The 20,436-nt window shown below is 45.2% G+C and overlaps 1 protein-coding gene across 1 annotated transcript; it reads left to right on the top strand.

The window, feature by feature from the left end:
• The first annotated feature begins 1,858 nt into the window (after positions 1-1,858).
• On the top strand, positions 1,859-3,795 carry LOC115462553 (homeobox protein not2-like). Its single transcript, XM_030192546.1, has 3 exons — positions 1,859-2,223; positions 2,485-2,669; positions 3,500-3,795. The coding sequence occupies exons 1-3, from the start codon at positions 1,986-1,988 to the stop codon at positions 3,683-3,685; spliced, it is 609 nt and encodes a 202-aa protein (XP_030048406.1). The 5' UTR covers positions 1,859-1,985; the 3' UTR covers positions 3,686-3,795.
• Positions 3,796-20,436: the final 16,641 nt, after the last annotated feature.

Raw genomic sequence — 20,436 nt, 5'->3', positions numbered from 1 at the left:
AGCACCATGCTCCCTACAAGAAGCGAGAGAGAAAAAAAAAAACCCTTTACTCTTTATTCCGGTCTCTACAACTGAATTGAAACGAACAGTTCTCAGCGTAGCTGCCACAATAATTTTCGAAATGCATTCTTGATTGTACGCATTCCCATCCCTGCAGGACTCAATAAAGTGAAATACACTTGTGACAGTGTAATAGTGTGCAGGTTTTTATAGCAATTTTTTTCAGTATTTTGTCGACTCACTTGAGGAAGAAAATCTGCAGTACAGGTTGTAAAACAAAAATAAAATAAAAAAGCAAGTAACTGACCTGAACTAAGATCGAAAGAAAACAACGCATTCATTAAAATATAAATTTAGTAGAACACATGCAATGTAACAACAACAAGGACTCAGTGGCGAATTAAACCATCCACTTTGACTTTTTAACCATTTAGAAATGAATGTTTCGTATTAAATTGAGTGGCACAAATTAGTTCTGATTGATGGCAAAGAATTCATCACAACAGTGACAAGACAGCTTTAACCTTTTAGGAATCATTAGAAAACCCATCTCCGATTTAACACAACAAAAATCAATATTTGCAAATCATTCACAGGGACCACCGGAGCATCAACAGAAATGAAGAGACTCGAGGAAAAAACCCCCAAAACAGCACTTTCATGATCAGATCAATCCCCGGGATTAGGACTGGAGGTGTGGGGGCAATTAGTAAACCAGCTCCCCTCTCCGCCCAGGCCTGTGATTTCTGTCGCCTCTGTGTGTTTTTCCATTTCCCAGCTGCAGAAGCCACTTTCACCTACGTGTCACCCACAGAAGTCATCACAAAAACGTGCTTCCCCGAATGAATCCAATCAGGACTTTTTTCTCAACTTTGGGTTTTACCTCAGCTTCACCAATCCCAGCCCCCCCCCCCCCCCCCCCCCCCAACAGCCTACATTGAAGCTACAGGCAACCGGGACCATTTTAACAGAAGGGATCGGATCAGAACTTTGTCTTCCCCAAACCGGGGGGGGGGGGGGTGGGGGTTACAGATGTTTCAGCCCTGGTATTGCTCTCCCTTTAGTCCCATTTCCTCTCCAATAATAAAAAAAAAGGAAACATTGGCTCCTTTTGACTCGAACCTGCTCCCCGCAGGGTCGTGGAGTGAGGTGTGATTTTTCCCAGCTCATTAGGAGGAGGTGTAAGATTTTAGAATTTAAAACTAATAGCCATCTGCATCACATCACGATTTTGGCACTTTGCACAGATAGCAAGCAGAGGAGAAGCGAGCAACAAGCCGAAACTGCCCCCGTGCAAAGTTCTGGTAACACCATGCAACGTGCACAGTGACTGTTTCTTACATGACACAGAATGAATGTATAAATACAGAGAAAGGTTAAGGGGGTGAAAGTGGTCCACGAAAAACCACACACAAGTAACAACTGTCCAGTGACAACCCCTCCCCCGTCCCCCTCCTTTTCAAAAATGCCACAAATCCCAAAGACTCGCATTTCTGCTCAGTGGGGAGGTTGAATAAAGTGGAAACTAAAAAAATATGACTTTATGCAGTGTTTAGGGTGGTTTGCTCCCCTCCTTTGAGGCACATTGCGAGAAAACCCCCTCACTATGTCCAAGAAAAAGCCATTTCTGATGCATTCAGGACCCCCCAATCATTGTGAAAAATAGGATCTGATACTCTGAAGGTCCTGGAGCTCTAGAACAGCCGAAAAAGGCTTTACCTTGCCCGGTTGCCCCGCAGCAGTGGGTGATCCTGGTAGGGAGGGGCGCAGAGCTCCCCCTGGCGGACAGTACAGGAAGGGGCTCCAGCGGCAGGATCCTGGGCCCCAGCGGGTGATCGGTGCAGCAATTCCTGACTGGAGAGATTTTTTTTCCCCCACCTGCTCCTTGAGAGAACAAAAGCGCAGCGGGAGCCGAGAGGCTCTGGGCCTGGGATATAAGGGGAGCTGCTGCCCCGGCTCTGCTTCACGCTCCCGAGCTCCTGATCATGCTGTTGCTGCCGCCCGTGCACGTCCCGATCCTCTCCCCGGCCCCGGCCAAGGCGGCCGCCGGCAAATCCTTCACCATCGAGGCGCTGCTGGGCAGCAGCGGGGAGGAGACGACGCGGGGCCCCGGGGGCACTGCCTGGTGGCTGCCGATGCCCCCACCGCCGCAGCCCCGGCCGCTCTACCCGGGTCACTGGCCACCAGCAGGGGGCTACCGAGCTGTGGCGTGTATCGGGCCAGGTAAGGGCCACTCCGCCCCGAGCTAGATCTTGGGGTTGTGTTTCTGCCCTTGTCAGTGATTTGTCAGCAGACTCTGAACTCCAGTTTGCAGCTCGGCTTTAGGTTTCCCTCTTCCACCTGTCTTTAGTCACTTTCGCTGCTTCAGTTGCAATGACAGCTTTCTCTCGCTCTGTTTTTTTTCCTCTCATCGTTTCCCCCTTGCTCATTCCTATGCACACTGCTGAACTTCGCTTGTCTTGTTTTGCTTTCTCTGTTCCTCAGACTGTTGCATAACCAAGAACTACTTCTCTGCCTTTAAATCCGCCCCTGGAAAATGCAAGCGGATCCGCACCATCTTCACCAACGAGCAGCTAGCCCGACTGGAGGAGGAGTTTGCCCGGCAGCAGTACATGGTGGGCACTGAGAGGTTCCTGCTGGCATCTTCCTTGCATCTCACCGAAGCCCAGGTAAAGCAGCTGCCAGCCTCCCACCGTCCCCAGATCAGGAACTCCTGCTTCTGTACTGTATGTCCATCCCGGTGCCTTTCCTGGCACTTTTATCCCTGCCTTCTTTTTCTGTATGCTGAACCTGTCAGGAGTAGTAACCACACTCATATACTGGGCCCCTCTTTATAAGAAATCCTGAGGGGAGGAGGAAGATAGGTTTGAGGTCTACAAAATCCTGAGTGGTGTAGAATAGAAAAGAGTGAATCAATTTTCCACTCCTTCAAAAAGTGCAAAGACCAGGGGACACTCAATGAAATTACATGGAAATACTTTTAAAACAAATAGGAGGCATTTTTTTTCCACTCAAAAAATAGTTTAAGCTCTGGCACTGGTTGCTGGAGGGTGTGGTAACATCGGTAAGGAATTTGGGTTTTAAAAGGTTTGGAAAGGTCCTGGAGGAAAAGTCTACAGTATGTTATTGAAGTGGACATGGGGAAGTGGATTGGTAGCATGGAATGTTGCTATTAATTGCGATTCTGCCTGGTACTTGGGACCTGGATTAGGCCACTGTTGGAAGCAGGATACTGGGCTAGAGGACCACTGGTCTGGCCCAGTATGGCTATTGTTATGTTCTTATGGTTATATTATAGCCAAAGGGCAATGCTTGCCTTGCAAAATAGGTTGTGTTCAATGTTTGTTTACAAAATGTATTTACAACAAGGAGGAACAAACAGGGTGTATTCAGAATTTTAGTGACTACTTTTGCCTGTTATCTATTATCATGATTGTAGGCTGACCAACTTGCTAAACATTACCTGTTCACTCCCCCCCCCCCCCCCCCCCCCCCCAAGGTGAAGGTCTGGTTCCAAAACCGGAGGATCAAGTGGAGGAAGCAGAGCCTAGAACAGCAGAAAGCCAGTCTGGCCAAGCGGGGCATCTCCATTACCTGTAGGCACCCAGATTCTAGCGCCCAGGAGAGAGGAGTTCTCCAGAAGCCACCGGCAGAAGAAGCGAAAGATCCAATGTCTCAAAACTGATTAAAGCACGATTCCCAGTGTACATATTATGTAAAATACTACAGAAGTATATAATATATACATCATATTTATTTGCAGAGCAAAATGTTATTGTATGTGATTGTTTTAAAATAAAACGTGCTTTATACTGTGGCATCTTCTCTCCTTATGGTGGGGGTAAATGCCTATTAAGTGATTTTTTCTATAAATAAAAGTTGGTGCTGCAGATTATTTTGGTCCTTTTTGCTGTAGCCAACGACCTTTTCCCCATGCTTGTCTAGGCTATAAGCAGTGCTTCTGAAGAGGTGACTTTTCAGGATCCATCATATCCAGGAACAGAGCCTTAAGAGCCATCACTCTGTCCCTAACAGTATCAAGGGTGAGGTAGATATAGACCTGGGATGATAATAATATAATATTTATAGAGTGTACAGCTTCATTAGGACTCCTTATATTCTTAAACTCATGTACAAGAGCATATTTATATACATTTTTTCATGTTGATCAAATAAAAAGCATTGCAAATTCCAAAAGGCTCTTTCTTCTATGTTTGTGCAGCGCTGCTTACGCCTTGTAGCGCTATAGAAATGCTAAATAGTAGTAGTAGTAGTAGTAGTAGGTTTTCTGCATGCCTAGCACCATTGCTGGAATTCTGGGTTTGGGACTGTCAAATGGTATGGTAGGTGGGGGGAGGGGATGGAAGGGGATACTATCTGTCTCAGAAGATGTATGGCTATACCTAAATGTCTGTGGTGGGGAAGAGGGAGGACTTTGCTGCTCCTGCTGGGTTCCAAACTCCACGCTGCCCCTCAGTTGGGAGCAAGTCTATATAGCTTCTTATGCATCAGTGTGATAAGATGCACGAAGCTTAGTATGCCTTTTTCCTTAGGAAAGATTACAATTTACTAATGTTTATAGTAGCCAAAAGTGGAAGTGTAAAGTGAACTAATCTCACGTAAATGAAAGGATTCAGAATTACTCCCCACTTCAGGCAGGTGAGTTCAAGTCACAGTTTTATTAAAACTGGAAATTTAGGGACCCTTATACTAAGCTAAGCAGTGGAAGAAAGCAGCCTGCGATAACATGGGCACATGGAATTGCTGCACACCGAGCCCACTTACTACTGCGGCCGTAAAAAAAAACTTTTTTAAAACCCTTTAGTGTCCAATGTTCCATGGGAACAGATTGATGGGAACATTGGACGCTAATTAACATGGAGGTTGTTGACAATGGGCTGATAAAAAAAAAATTGGTGCAGGGCCATTTACTGCCTGAGCTCTTACCACCTCCTTTTTAGCAGGCGGTAAGGGCTCATGCACTAACCCAGTGGTAATCATGCCTACTCCCCACCCCTTGCGCTAGAAAATACAAAATTATTTTCTGGCACAGAAAACAGTGCGCGGCAAAACCAAAACTGGGCACTTCAGGAAGTAGTGCTGTTTTGCCACCTGCTACCCACATGGTAGCCTTACTGCTGCTTGATAAAACGAGCCCTTCATTAGTCAAGGGTGAAAGAAAGGTAAATCTCATTTCTTGCAGGCTAGCTTATCCATTGGGCAGACTAGGCAGTTGCCTAGAATGGCAGTTTCTGGGGGCTACAAAAAAGCAACTGCAATTCAAGCAAAATAATAGGTTCTGACAAACCTAAAGAACCATTAATGAGGGTCTTTACCCATAGGGAGGGTGGGCAATTTTCCAAAAATCCATTTGTTTATGTGTATGGCTTTTAGAAGTGTTTGTGTGTGACTCCACACTTTTGTCTGAAAGACTAGTTCTCACAGGCTTTTAAAAGAAATCATTAGATGATTTGCTATGGTTAGGCAAATTCAGACGTTAAGCAAATACCTTATGCTATATCCCTTTCTCATCTTGATTATAGGGCTGCAAATTAATTGCAGTTAACTCTGTGACTAATGCATTAATTATTAATCACGATTTTAAAAATTAATCACAATTAAAAAAAAATCACATTGCGGCATCTCCTGTCTCCTTCAACCATCTTTTCTGCTCTCTTCCACTCCTGACCCCTGTCCTCAGCGCAATCCAGCATATTATCCCCACACCATTCTACCTTAAAGGTGGTCTTCTGTTGGTTCCAGGCACTGGCAGCATTGCAAATATCCTGCCTATGGCCTGGTCTGAAGCTTTCCCTCTGACCCATCTCACCTATGCAGAAACAGGAAGTGATGTCAAAGGAGGTGGGACGGGCCAGAGGGAAAGCTTTGCAGCAGGCCGCAGGCAGCGAATGTGCAATGTTGCTACTGCTGGGGATCAAAAGAATACCACCTTTAAGGTAGTCTTAGGGGGGATTAAGGGGGGACAGATGCAGAACTCCTGGGGGGTGGGGGAGGGAGTGAACCTCAGACCCGTGAGCAGAACTGGAGAGGCTACTGGTGGAATCTTTTGCCGAAGCGGTAAGCTCCAGTAGCCACAAGAAGAGCTTGGTGCTGCTCACCACCAAGTTTGTGTTGCTGCTATGGGGTGGAGGGGAGTAAGGGAGATGTGCCAGATGGGAGGAAGGGAGGGAAAAGAGAGAGAGAGAGAGAGATAATGGACGGGGGAAGAGGAGAGGGAGGGATGGAAGGAAGAGATGTTGGATCTGGGGGTGGGATGGAGAGAGAATATCAGTTCTTTAGGGAAGGAAAGGGGGATAAGATTTGATATGTGGCCTGGGTTCAATTTCCACTACAACTCCTTATGACCTTGGGCAAGTCACTTCGGGGCCCTTTTACTAAGCTGTGTAGGCCCTATGCGTGCCCAACGTGCACCAATTTCATTTTCAGCAAAAATTTTAAAAAAGGCATTTTTTTGCAGACGGGCTGAAAAATGGATCTGTGCACACCCAAAACATGCACCTACACTACCACAGGTCATTTTTCAGCTCACCTTCATTACCTTAGGTACAAAATCCAAGATTGTGAGCCCTCTAGGGACAGAGAAAGTACCTGCTTATAATGTGTGATTGTTCTCCACCTTGAACTTGATGGTTAAACAGATTATAAATGCCAGAATTAAATTAAATGTACTGCCTTTCTGAGGTTACAATCAAAGCAGTTTACATGTTATATACAAGTACTTATTTTGGTACCTGGGGCAATGGAAGGTTAAATGATTTCCCAGAGTCACAAGGAGTTGCAGTGGGCAATCAATCAATCACAATTTTTTTAATGTATTTTTATTGAATTTTACAAGAATACATTTTCAATTCAGAAAAACATGCACATCAGCACAACATATAATAACCAAAGCTGAGTTTTATAAGTAATAGGAGAAAGTTTTCCATTTCCTTAGGCCAGCAGGAAGACCTAATGAGGAATAATTATTTATTTATTTATTTTTATTATTTATTTTGTTGCTTTTGTATCCCACATTTTCCCACCTCTTTGCAGGCTCAATGTGGCTTACATGGTACCGTAATCAGCGTTAACCGATTTTGGTTTGAACAAATACAAGTTGCGATTAATATCAAGGTGATATTATGGTAGAGTGAGATACATGTATGGTAAAGACAATTGGGGAGAACTTAGAGAGGGAAAGGAAGAGTTAGGATATGTCTGTTACGATCTTTGGTTGTTGTGTCGTAGATGTCCAGGTTTTTTATGTTGGGTCGGTGGGGTATGCCCTTCTGAACAGTTCTGTTTTTAGTACTTTCCGGAAATTCATGTGGTCGAGTGTGGTTTTTACTACTTTTGGTAGTGCACTCCACAATTGTGCGCTCAGGTAGGAAAAGCTGGAAGCATAGGTGGATTTGTATTTGAGTCCTTTGCTGCTTGAGTAATGGAGGTTTAGGTGTGATCATGCTGATTTTATGGTGTTTCTGGGTGGAAGGTCAATGAGGTCTGTCATGTATCCCCGGTGCCTCGCCGTAGATGATTTTGTGAACTGTTGTGCAGATTTTGAATGTGATACGTTCCTTAATTGGAAGCCAGTGCAGTTTTTCTCAGAGTGATTTGGCACTGTCAAAACGTGTTTTTCCATATATAAGCCGTGCTGCTATGTTTTGGGCAGTTTGAAGTTTCTTTATGATTAATAGACTGTTCATATTTTTTGTACAATAAATTCCAGTTCCACCAAAGATTCACTTGAGAGTTGTCTTTCCAATGTGAGATTATTAATTTTTTAATGCAACAGATAGTAGAAAGTCAAATGATAATTTATCATCACCTGAAAGAAAAAATGGAATTCAAATCATATATTTTGGTAAAAAAGATTGTTAGAAACCAAAATTCTCCTTCAACTTATCCCAGACATCTGACCAAAACAAAACTAGATTAGGGCATACTAGTAAAACATGCATAAGAATTCCAGTAAATTTTTTTGCATGACCAACATAGGTCAAAATTTGAGGAACCAGACAATTTACTCTTTCTTGGAGTCCAAAGGGCCCTATGATACATAAAGAAAAGAGATTGTGTTATTTATTTATTTATTTATTTATTGCATTTGTATCCCACATTTTCCCACCTTTTTGTGGGTTCAGTGTGGCTTACAATATGATATAAATGATGGAAATATAATTTGTTACAACTTGGTTATGGATTACATTGTGTAGATTTAAGCGAGATAGTCAAGTAACGTTAAGGAATATAACAATGGAACACAGACATTGAAACATTGGAAGGGGACAATGGGAGGCTTAAAGGGCAATATTAAGGCATGAAGACATATGGTATACATATTTCTCTGAGTGGAGGTATGAGTGGTGTGAGATTACGGGGAGAGGATTGTAGAATTGGATGTGTGATGCATTAGTGAACAGTGAGTATGGACTTTATGTGTTTTGGCTCTTTCTGTATGTTTTTTCAAAAAGATGGGTCTTCAATACTTTGCGGAAGGAAGTTTGTTTGTAGATTGTTCTTAAGTTGCGCGGCAGTGTTAGAGCAGCTGATAAAGAGGCTCTTGGGTCATTCAACCAAACTTGAGACCAATGAGTATCTGATAATCAGTCATTGAGATCTAATTCCCACACTTGTTGAGTAGACCCTACAAGAAGTAGTAGTATAGGATTGCATTGTTTTATAAAATAAAGAGGCCCTGTGGTTTAATCTACAATGATCTTCAATAAAGCTATTAAGATCCAGTACTTGATTAATATAACTGAGATTCCATTTTTTTGGATTTAATTACACTACGCAGTTGGTACCATTGTAATATTTGAGAATTAGGAATATTAAACTCTGTAAGTGAGCAAAGGTTTTCAGATCAATTGAATCAAAAAACAGATATTACAGTTCTGACAAATAGGCCAGTTTATGATCTTACTGTTAATCATTAATTTCTTATTATTTGTCAAAACTATATTCGAGAGAAAATTGGAAGATTTTGGGAAAGACTTTGACAAAACTGAAAAAGTTGTTATAGTTGTAGTTATAACAAGTCTATTGCTAAGGTTTGAAAACCTACAACTTTTAGGGTCCAACTCTGCTAAAACATTCAAAGGAATAGAGTGTGATAATGACCTTTCCAAATGCAACCATGAAGGGGTACAAAAAGAATAGTCATCAAGGAACCAATAATATCCCTTAAAGAGAATGAAAGAATTATGATAAAAAATAAAATCAGGAAAATTGACTCCACCTTTCTGTTTAGGTAACTTAAGGGTGCAAATAGATAAATGGGAAAGTTTAAAGATTCACAGAAACTGCGAAAGAATTCTATCAATTTTCTTTAAAAAATTAACAGGAAATTGAACTGGAAGCATACTTAATAAATAATTAAGCCAACATGAGTTTAGTGAAGGAAAATCTTGCCTCAGCAATCTACTACATTTCTTTGAAGGGGTGAATAAACATGTGGATAAAGGTGAGCTAGTCAATATTGTGTTCCTGGATTTTCAAAAGACATTTGACAAAGTACCTCATGAAAGACTCCAGAGGAAATTGGAGAGTCATGGGATAGGAGGTAGTGTCCTATTGTGGATTAAAAACTAGTTAAAAGATAGAAAACTGAGAGTAAGGTAAATGTCAGTATTCCCAATGGAGAAGAGTAGATAGTGGGGTTCCCCAGGGATCTGTGCTGGGATCACTGCTTTTTAACATATTTAAAAATGCTCTATAGATGGGAGTTACTAGTGAGGTCATTAAATTTGCAAGAGAATTGTGAAAAATTGCAAGAGGACCTTACTAGACTGGGAGACTAGGCATCCAAATGGCAGATGACGTTTAATGTGAGCAACTGCAAAATAATGCATGTGGGAAAGAGGAACCCAAACTATAGCTATGTGATGCAAGGTCCCACATTAGGAGTTACTACCCAGGAAAAGGATCTAGGTGTCATGGTTGATAAGTTGAAACCCTCTGTTCAGTGTACAGCAGCAGCTAAGAAAGCAAATAGAATATGAGGAATTATTAGGAAAGGAATAGAAAACAAAAATGAGAATGTTATAATGCCTTTGTATTGCTCCATGGTGCGACTGCAACTTGAATACTGTGTATAGTTCTGGTCACCGCATCTCAAAAAAAGATATAGCAAAATTAGCAAAGGTATAGAGAAGAACGAGGAAAACGATAAAGAGAATGAGACGACTTCCCTATGAGGAAAGGCTAAAGTGACTACGGCTCTTCAGCTTGGAGAAGAGATGACTGGGGGGAGATATGATAGAGGTCTATAAAATACTGAGTGGAGTGGAACAGGTAGATGTGAATTATTTGTTTACTCTTTCCAAAATTACTAGGACCAGGGGGGCAATGAAGCTACTAAGTAGTAAATTCAAAACAAACTGGAGAAAATATTTCTTTACTCAATGTGTAATTAATCTCTGGAATTCGTTGCCAGAGAATGTGGTAAAAGCAGTTAGCTTAGCAGGGTTTAAAAAAAAGGTTTGGCTAATTTCCTAAAAGAAAAGTCCATAAGCCATTATTAAGATGAACTTGGGAAAATCCAGTGCTTAGGATAAACAGCATAAAATCTGTTTTACTGTTTTGGGATCTTGTCAGGTACTTGTGACCTGGATTGGCCACTGTTGGAAACAGGATACTGGGCTTGATGGACCTTCAATCTATCCCAATATAGCAATGCTTATGTTCATACGTTACTGGGGATTTCATTCCTGTTTCCCCTTTTCACTGTCAGCATATAGTACCTGTAGCTTTTTTTCCTGGTTCCCCAAAGAGCATGTGTATATAAAAATGACAGAACTGAATGCTTGAAGAGCTGGTCTGTTGAGGGCAAACAGTTCTGTGCTAACGACAGCTAGAGTTGCACAAAGGTCTGAGCAGAAGAAAATTATATTTGCAAACATCTGCACATGTGCTATAATATATTCTGTGGATAAATATTAGTATTGCAAGATTTTATGCACAGAATAGCACTGCAGCACATGAGCAGAGGTGCAGTGGCGTAGCAAGGGCGGGGCGGTGGGGGCGGTCCGCCCCGGGTGTCGGCGGGTGGGGGGTGCTCCGTCGAGAGCCGACAGCTCTCGTCTCCTGCCGCTACCCTGTTTTTTTTTTTTAATCCATTGCAGCGACGCAGGCAGCGCTTCCCGTCTGCCCTGTGAAGGAGAAAATCGCGTCGCTGGCGTCAGGCCTTCCCTCGTTTTGTCCCGCCCTCTTCTGAGGTAACTTCCTATTTCCTCGAGGGCGGGACACAACGAGGGAAGGGCCAACGCCCTCAATGAAGAGGGCACAGGACGGGACCGGCTCAGGGGAGGGGGAAGCTCAGAGGGGAGAAGGGGATTGGGGAGGGTGGGAGAGCCTAGAGAGGTGCTCAGGGGAGAAGGGGTTTGGGGAGGGTTGGAGAGCCTAGAGGGGTACTCAGGGGAGCAGGGGATTGGGGAGGGTGAGTGAGCCTAGAGGGGTGCTCAGGGAAGAAGGGGATTGGGGAGGGTGAGAGAGCCTAGAGGGGTGCTCAGGGGAGAAGGGGATTGGGAAGGGTGGGTGAGCTTAGAGGGGTGCTTAGGGGAGCAGGGTATTGGGGAGGGTGGGGGAGCTTAGATGGGTCACTGGGTGCTCAAAGGGGAGAAGGGGATTCGGGAGGGTGGGGGAGCTTAGAGGGGTGCTCAGGGGAGAAGGGGATTGGGGAGGGTGGCGGAGCTTAGAGGGGAGAAGGGGACTGGGGAGGGGAGTGCTCAGAGGGGAGAAGGGGTCTGAAGCTGTAACTGGGGTCTGACAAGGGGGCAGGAGGGAAAATGGATCCATGCCTGGGGCAGGTGGGAGAATGGGTCTGGGGCTGAAAAAGGGGGATGCAAGGCATGTGGTGGATGAAGGGGGCTGAAAAGAGCTGGCAGAGAGAGAGGGGACAGACCCTGGATGGAAGTGGGGAGTGTGAGGGAGGGCAGACCCTGGATGGATGGGAGAGGGAGGGCAGACGGATTGAAGGGGCAGAGAGGAAGGGCAGATGGTGGCTGGAAGGGGGAGAGAGAAAGAGGGCAGACTGGGGCAAATGGTGGATGGAAGGGGCAGAGATAGAGGGCAGATGTGGATGGGAGGGAGATGGCAGACTGGGGCAGATGGTGGATGGAAGGGGCAGAAATAGAGGGCAGACAGTGGATGGAAGGGGCAGAGAGAGAGGGCAGACAGTGGATGGAAGGGACATTAGAGAGGGCAAACACTGGATGGCAGAGAGCGAAGACAGATGCTGGATGGAAGGAAGACAGTGAAAAGAAGATGAGGAAAGCAGAAACCAGAGACGACAAACTGTAAATAAAATATATATTTTTATTTTTTTGCTTTAGGATATAGTATTGTAGCTGTGTTAAATGTTTATAAATAGAACATGTAAATAAGGTAATCTTTTTATTGGACTAATTTTAATACATTTCAACTTAACTTTCAGAGAAGAAAACCCCCTTCCTCAGGTCAGGATAGGATACTGTAACAGTACTATACTGTATTGACCTGAGAAAGGATATTTTGGCCTCTGGAAGCCAAATGTATTAGTCCAATAAAATGGTATTATTTTATTTTCTGTATTTGTTTTATTTCTATTTGTTAATTTGTAAAGTGGTGATTGGTATTTGTTAGTTTTTTTTTCAAATTTACATCTGCTGTCTTTATATTTTGCACAGTACTAGGGGACATTTTCTGTTTCTGTGGTGGTGCATTGTATGCAGAGTCTGGCATCTTGGGGGTTCAGCTTAATTTTTGTCTGAATAGAAAGTTTATGATTACTTATTCTATAGTGGATTAGGATGTATCTGTGTTTGTGAAAAAGACATGGCTTTCGGTTTATATTGACTGTGCAGGATTGATGATCTGTACTAATCTGTCTGTTTTCGTTTTACAGTAGGTGAATTGATGTTCTAGTGCTCACTGTAGTGTTTAAGATGCTTTCCTTTTCCTTGTGTGACTCATACAAATTACTGTTTATGGTATGGTAGAATTGCACTATAGGTCCTGAGTGTTTTGTATTCTCGGTATGCCTAGTACTGGATTTGGGGGGGGGGGTGTTAAAAAAATGACCGGCCCCGGGTGTCAACTACCCTAGCTACGCCACTGCAGAGGTGTGCACATGCAACTCCAGATACTGATACATATTTTCGTGCTCAGTACAATGCTCAGCTTTAGCTGTTGCTAGCATAGAAATATTTGTGCACACATCCAGTGTGCTCTCAGTGCACAGTTTTTGTGCCGGTCTTATTTGCATACTATTTGGTTACTGCATCAGGGAGCAAAACCTTGGAATTAGGCTTGCATTAGGAAGCATCAGGGAGGAAATTCTCTATAACTTGCCTAAAGTTGGGTGACAGGATGATGCACTCTGAGCGCAAATTCTATAACAGCAATTGCACACACAATTCCCATGATAGAATACCAGCATAAGTCCACAGTAACATGACTAACGTTAGGCAAAAGAACTTACACTAGCTAAATTGTAAGTATTCTATAAGTAGCGTATTTATTCAAGGTGTGTGTGTGTTACGTATGCATCCCCTGTCAGACCCTGCCCTCTGCCCCCCCCCCCCCATACTTTAAAATCATCTCTGCTCCAGTCTTTACCCGGGCAGCGGCACTCATAGGCTGCCTGCAGCCTGCACAGGAACTTTCTTTCTGAGCTGTTCTGCCCCTTCTGATGCAACTTCCTGCTTTGTGAAGGGCAGAACAGTTCAGAGAGGAAGTTCTGATGCAGGCCACATGCAGCCTATGAGTGCTGTAGTCGCTACCCGGGCAAAGACTGGAGCAGAGATGATTTTAAGGTACCAGTGGGTGCATGGAAGTTTGGGGCATGCAGGAAACAGGGGGCACAGAGGAGATGATAAGATGTATGCATAAGTGATAGGCATACCTCCAGCCCCCATGCCTCTCTCAGGACCTCACCCCCCTTTCAATTGTATGCTATAGAAATTGTGCACACATTTCACAGAATACCGACTAAGGGCAATTATGCAGATAACTGCTCATTAGGGCCAAATATTGCCAATGATTGTTAATGCCAATAACAATCATTGTTATTGGCAGGTGGGGGAAGAGAGGTTGGTGGTTGGGAGGCGAGGATAGTGGAAGGCAGACTTATACGGTCTGTGCCAGAGCCGGTGATGGGAGGCGGGACTGGTGGTTGGGAGGCGGGAAATACTGCTGGGCAGACTTGTACAGTCTGTGCCCTGAAAAAAGGCAGGTACAAATCAAGGTAAGGTATACACATATGAGCTTATCTTGTTGGGCAGACTGGATGGACCATGCAGGTCTTTTTCTGCCGTCATCTACTATGTTACTATGTTACTATTTATTCAATTAAGTTACACGCATAACTGACATTCTATAACGTGGACGTGCAACTTTGAGAGCTAACCCCCAAATTCTATAAATGGTGCCCAAATTTGAGCGCCCAAAATTGCTCATGATCCTGAGATCCACACACAAATAAATTAGTTAATGAGCAGTTAACAATCAATAATTGGAGGGGGGTCACGTGATGGTGTCAGCCTGAGCGGACATCTAATGGCGCGGTTCCTCTCCCCCTCGCCTCTTCTATCTGCTAGTACCAAGCAAGAATATCTTAAAAAATGAGCGCATCATGCTGGGTAAAATCTATTGTCGGAGGTGACAATTGAGGACCCTGGAAGAACTAGGTGGGATGCCGGTGAGAACTCCGTGGCCTGGGCGGGATAAAGGAAGCGCAGCTCAGAAAAAGATGGCGGCACCGTCCCCACCTAACCAACTTGCGCCATAGGAGCCAACTCTTCAAAATTATTGGGGGTGCTGATTTTTTTTTTTTACAGGTGGTGCATTTCCCGTCCCCCTCTCCCTCATCCCCCTCCCCTCCCTCTCCCCCTCCTCCTCTGTCCCCCTCCCCTGTCCTCCATCCTCCCTCCACCTCCCTCCGAGTTCCAGGCCCCCCTCCCTCCCAGTTCCAGGTTCCCGCCCTCCCTCCCTCCCTCTGAATTCCAGGGTCCTCCCCCCCTCCCTCTGAGTTCCAGGGTCCACCCCTCCCAGTTCCAGGGTCTCCCCCCTCCCTCCCAGTTCCAGGGTCATCGTCCCTCCCTTCCTCCCTCCCTCCCTTCGAGTTCCAGGCCCCCTCCCTCCAAATTTTAAAGGTCATCTATCTTACCTCATCGGGGTTAGGGCAGCAGCAGCGATAAAAAGCATGCAGGCTCGGCTCGGTGCTTAGTTCCATTTTCCCTTCTCTCTCTCTCAGCTCTGGCCCCGCCCTTGCAGAAACAGGAAATGAAGGGGCCTGGAACTCAAAGGGAGGAGGGAGGGAGGGAACAAACTTCCAGTGGGTGAAATATTGGGGGTGCTTGAGCACCCACAGCACTCACGGAGTCGGTGCCTATGACTGGCGCCAGTGTCCCAAACCTTGTCGGAAGACAATGTGCAGGTTTCTATGAAAAGTCTCTCACAATTGCTTGACGATAAACTTGCCAAACTGCATGCGGGGCTGGAGGAAATCAAAGACAGCGTAGCGTGTCATGCGGTATGCATTCAGCATGCTGAGGAGCGCATCTCTGCCCAAGAGGACCTTGTGAACGCAGCGGAAAACCGTATTAGAGCCCTGGAGTCCCAAGTCCAGCTGCTTACAGACAAGGTGGATGACCAAGAAAATCGAAGCCGCAGGAACAACATTCGTATCATAGGAATCCCTGAAAGTGTGGCAGAAAATGACTTGAAAGAGCTTACTGAAAAATGGCTACCACGATCCCTGGGGCTCCAGCCAGAGGTTGGTCCAGTACTTGTGGAACAAGTCCACTGTGTGGGAGTGAGGCGAGAGACCCCGGGGAAGCAAGGCCGGTCATTGTCAAGTATTTAAATTATGCAATTAAGGCCAAAATTCTAGAGCTTTTCATGAAGCAGCGCTCAGTGGATTACAATGGCAAGCGACCACTTCTGTTCCAAGATTTTTCCGCCCGGGTGGCGGAATGGAGAAGGGCCTTGGCTCCCTACTGTTCTCAGCTATTTGCCAGAGGTATTAAGTTTGCTTTTCAATACCCTGCACGAGTGCGCATCACTTATGAAAACCAGACAGTTTCCCTGACAAGTGCAGAGGACCTGAAGGCATTTTTGGACAGGATCCCGCCTGCCTAGCAGACTTATGGTGATAAAGGCCTCAGTATTGCGGTTCTCCTTTCTTGCGTGGTTTTACACGGGCCCACCAGCTTGGAGGTGAGGTCAAGACACAAGGTGAAGGCCTCTAATGATAGTGCAGCAGCGAGATACCATGGGCTGTAGGCCCCCATGTGTTTACCTGAAAAGAGAAGCAGTTTTGACAGTCCAGCAGATAGTGGAATTATGACTGTAACAAAGCCCAGCAGGAGGAGGAGAGCGGAGATGTTCTTGGTTGAAGTGTACCCGGGCTACTTATAACGATGTGCAGCAACCAGACCGATGGCGGGTCACACTGTTGATCAGGGCGCAATTTGGAACACTTGTGTTGGTCAGATATCGCACCATTGCTGGTTCATGTTGATGTTTGAATCTGTTTTGTTGATATTTGTGGGGAAAGGACCCTCTTGGGATGTAGCGGATGCGAGGGGTGGGGGGGGAGGGGGGTTGGCCTTGCTATCTGAGTATATTGTGGGAGGGAAGGGGATTAGGAAATGTATGTATGGGGGGAGTGGATGGGGGAGGGTGTGACATTGGAGGATTTCGGTAGTTGTGAGCTGGGGGGCATCAGGAGGAAGGGCGAGGGGGAAGGGGGTTTTGGTCGTTGCGAGTACGCTGAATGGTGAGTGGGGCGCAGAGTGTAAGGGGGTAGTGGGGATGTGGGGGACACTATGGGGTTGAGGCTGTTCAGACTCAGAACTGTGGCTAGCTGGGTGTGGCCAGTCTTGCGTAGGCTGCAGGCTCTCCAGCCCATAAGAGGTGGTTTGGCTGGGACGCCACCTCTGGGCCTACCAGTAATGTCAAGGATAGGTATGAATGCTAAGGTACAACGGTGGAATGGGTAGTCTGCGGGTGGCTACTTTGACTGTGGATGGTATTCACTCCCCCATAAAGAGGAAAAAAATTTTTACAATATTGCAAGCGACTTAAAGTGGATGACCTCCTGGCTCAGGAAACTCATCTTTTCCATTTGGAACATACTAAGTTAAAACAAGAGTGGGTGGGAGAGATTGCTTTTTCTTCTTTCAACAACAGACAGCGGGGTGTAGCTGTTCTTCTCCACAGGGCTTTGGATTTCACTAGGCATAATTTAATACAAGACCCAGAAGGTTGCCCTATGTTCGGTATATGCCCCAAATATATATTCTCAGAAATTCTTCTCCTCACTTCTAGCAGGTTTAGTACCCCTGCGGGATTACCAACTAGTGGTAGGTGGAGATTTCAATATCACAGCAGATCCCATTGTAGATTGCAACCCATCAAAGAAGAGGCCCAAAGGAACAGGAGACAGGGGGATAGGCTTACTGCAGTCTGAACTATGCCTGATTGATATTTGGTGGGTGCTTCACCCTGACATTGGAGAATATACGTTCTACTCACATGTCCACAAAGTGCACGTTAGGCTCGATTACATTTTAATAGCCCCATCCCTTTTTTCAGCAGCTCGTTCTGCTGACATTGAGGCGGGGGCGGTGTCGGACCACAGTATGGTATGGGTAGACTTGGGACTAGTGGGAAGGAAGACCTCGGCAGGGTGGCATATGAGTCCGACATTGTATCTAGACCTCGAGTTCAGGGCCTTTCTAATGGAGGAGTGGCAATATTATTTGCAGGACAATAAGCCTAGTGATACGTCCCCAACCAACTTCTGGGAAGCTGGAAAGGCAGTCATGAGAGGGAAAATTATAGAATACACTGCTCAAACGCGCAAAAAAAAAAAAAAGATGAGGAATTGTTATCTCTGCTTACTCAACTCCAAGCCTCTAGGGGGAATGCAGCCAGCGGGACTCCAGGCAATAGAGAGACCTATACTAACTTGAAAGGCCTAATGGAGGAGTAGCCTAGTGGTTAGGGTGCTGGACTTTGGTCCTGGGGAACTGAGTTCAATTCCCACTTCAGGCATAGGCAGCTCCTTGTGACTCTGGGCAAGTCACTTAACCCTCCATTGCTCCATGTAAGTCGCATTGAGCCTGCCATGAGTAGGAAAGTGTGGGGTACAAATGTAACTAAAATTAAAAAAGATTAATTTTAAATCAGCGCACCCTGAGGGACATCCAGCTATATAAGTATAATTTGCATAGGTGGGGAAATAGAGCAGGCAGATTATTGGCAACATTAGTCCGCAATCGTCCGGCAAGACAGGTGATTTCCCGTATTAAGTCAAAGTTGGGACAGTGATTCTTGCAAGAGAAAGCGATTCAGAAGGCCTTTGTAGACTTTTATAGATCTTTATACTACACGGGTAACTATGATGTTGCCCAGCGGGAGGCCTTTTTCAGGGGACTCCACCTCCCGTCTTTGACACAGGAGCAACTAGATTCCCTAAATGCGCCTTTTACGGGGGAAAAAATTCAATTAGCTATTAAAAAACTTAAATTGGCCAAGGTGCCGGGACCAGATGGGTTAGGCCCTGAAATTTATAAGATGCTGGGAGTTCAGGTCATTGGCCCGTTTGTGACCTGTGTCATGCACTATGCACTCCTGGTCAACCCATAGGGTCTTTGAATCATGCCTCCATAATAGTATTGCCCAAGCCCGGACAGGATCCTGAGAATTTGAGCTCATACCGCCCCATCTCACTGTTAAATCAGGCATTATGGCTGCTAGGCTTGTGAAGGTTCTCCCAATTTTGATACAAGATGATCAGACTGGTTTTGTGCCAGGAAGATATGCCTCTACGAACATTCTCCGAGCTCTAAACACGCTTCAGGCCAAGGGGGGCAAACCGGGAGATGACATAATTGTGAGCCTAGGTGCGGAAAAAGCTTTGATAAAATTCTATGGGATCACTTGTTTTGGATTTTGCCGCAGTAAGGCATTTTTGGGGAATTCTTAACAGGGGTGAGAGCCTTGTACAGTAAACCCACGGTGCAAATTCTTATTAATGGGGAACTAACTGAGACTTTTGCACTGGAGCGGGGGATGGGGCAGGGGTGCCCCCTTTCCCCTATGCTGTTTGTTCTTTCCCTCGAGCCATTGGCGAGTAAAATCAAACTATCGCACTTACGGGTATTATGGTGGGGGCCCATGCATGCAGATGACATGCTAATATTTTTGAGTCAGGCAACGGGGGGGGGGGGGGGGGGGGGGGGCGGGGTGGATCCCGGTCCTCATTGATCTCATTCAGAAGTTTGGGGCTTTTTTGGGGCTCGATTAATTTTGAAACATCAGAAGTAATGGCGAGCTCTACTAATTGTGCATGTAAGTGGTTGCCCAATTTGCCCGATTTCCCCTTGGCCTGGACTTCGGGTCCTATGAAATATTTAGGCGTATTTCTGCACTTGGATCAATCTGTTATCTATAGGAAGAACGTCTGGGAGAAATTAGAAGCCATTCGAGGACTATGTCATCGGTGGAAGGATTTCCCTATTTCGTTTTTAGGATGGGTGGCATTAGTTAAAATGGTTTTGCTGCCAAAAATTTTGTACCTCCTCCAAATGATGCCGTTATGGGTCACAAGCAAAGATGAAAAACTTTACAGGGGAATAATATCCTCATTTATATGGGGAGTGAAACAGGCACGTATTGGGCAGCATAAACTGGCCAGAGAGAGGGGAGAGGGGGGAGTCAATTGAGAGAGAAGACTTATGGAAAAGCTTTTACTTGCAAATAGATCGTTGTTGGGTTTTTTTTTTTCAAAGGTGAAAACTGCAAGTGTTTAGATTAAAGGGAAAGATTCGTTCTGTCAGATACGGTTGAATCTCCATACACAGACCACTGCTGCTAAGAGACGATATTTCATGTGCTCCACTGTCAATCAGTACATACTTTGTGCACCCACTGATTGACCCCTGATGAAGGCTTTTTTAAAAGCCGAAACACGGACCGTGTAGGGTCCTAATAAAGTTTTTCTGGAGCATCTCATCCTGGTGTCTCGGATTGATCTCTTGAAGTTGTGTTTTCCACTTCCTTCTGTTGTTGAATCTTTGTGGAAACTGCGAACCCCTTTTGTTTCCACAAGCCTACATCAACATTTGGCGGAGATGTCAGGACTGCTTGTCGCAACTAATTAACAAACAAGAAACAGCGTCATAGTTAGGGGTCGGGTTCAGCCTCAGAGAAGTGAAGAGGGGAAGAGAGGGAGGGTGCAAGTGGGGGGTGGGAGTATGTAAAATGAAAATTGGGGGACAGCATGACCTGTAGGGTATATTGTCTCTGGAAGTCTCTGGGACATAGTTAGTATGATACATGTTACAGACGTTTAGCATCTCACTGTTTCATGATTTACCATTTTACCATTGTATTTGCATGGGCTGAAGAGAGATGTGGGTATTTTATGTTTCTGTTACATCATGC

This window comes from Microcaecilia unicolor, chromosome 2 (genome assembly GCF_901765095.1).
Source record: "Microcaecilia unicolor chromosome 2, aMicUni1.1, whole genome shotgun sequence".
NCBI classification, from domain to species: domain Eukaryota; kingdom Metazoa; phylum Chordata; class Amphibia; order Gymnophiona; family Siphonopidae; genus Microcaecilia; species Microcaecilia unicolor.
This window is presented reverse-complemented; position numbering and strand designations above follow the sequence as displayed.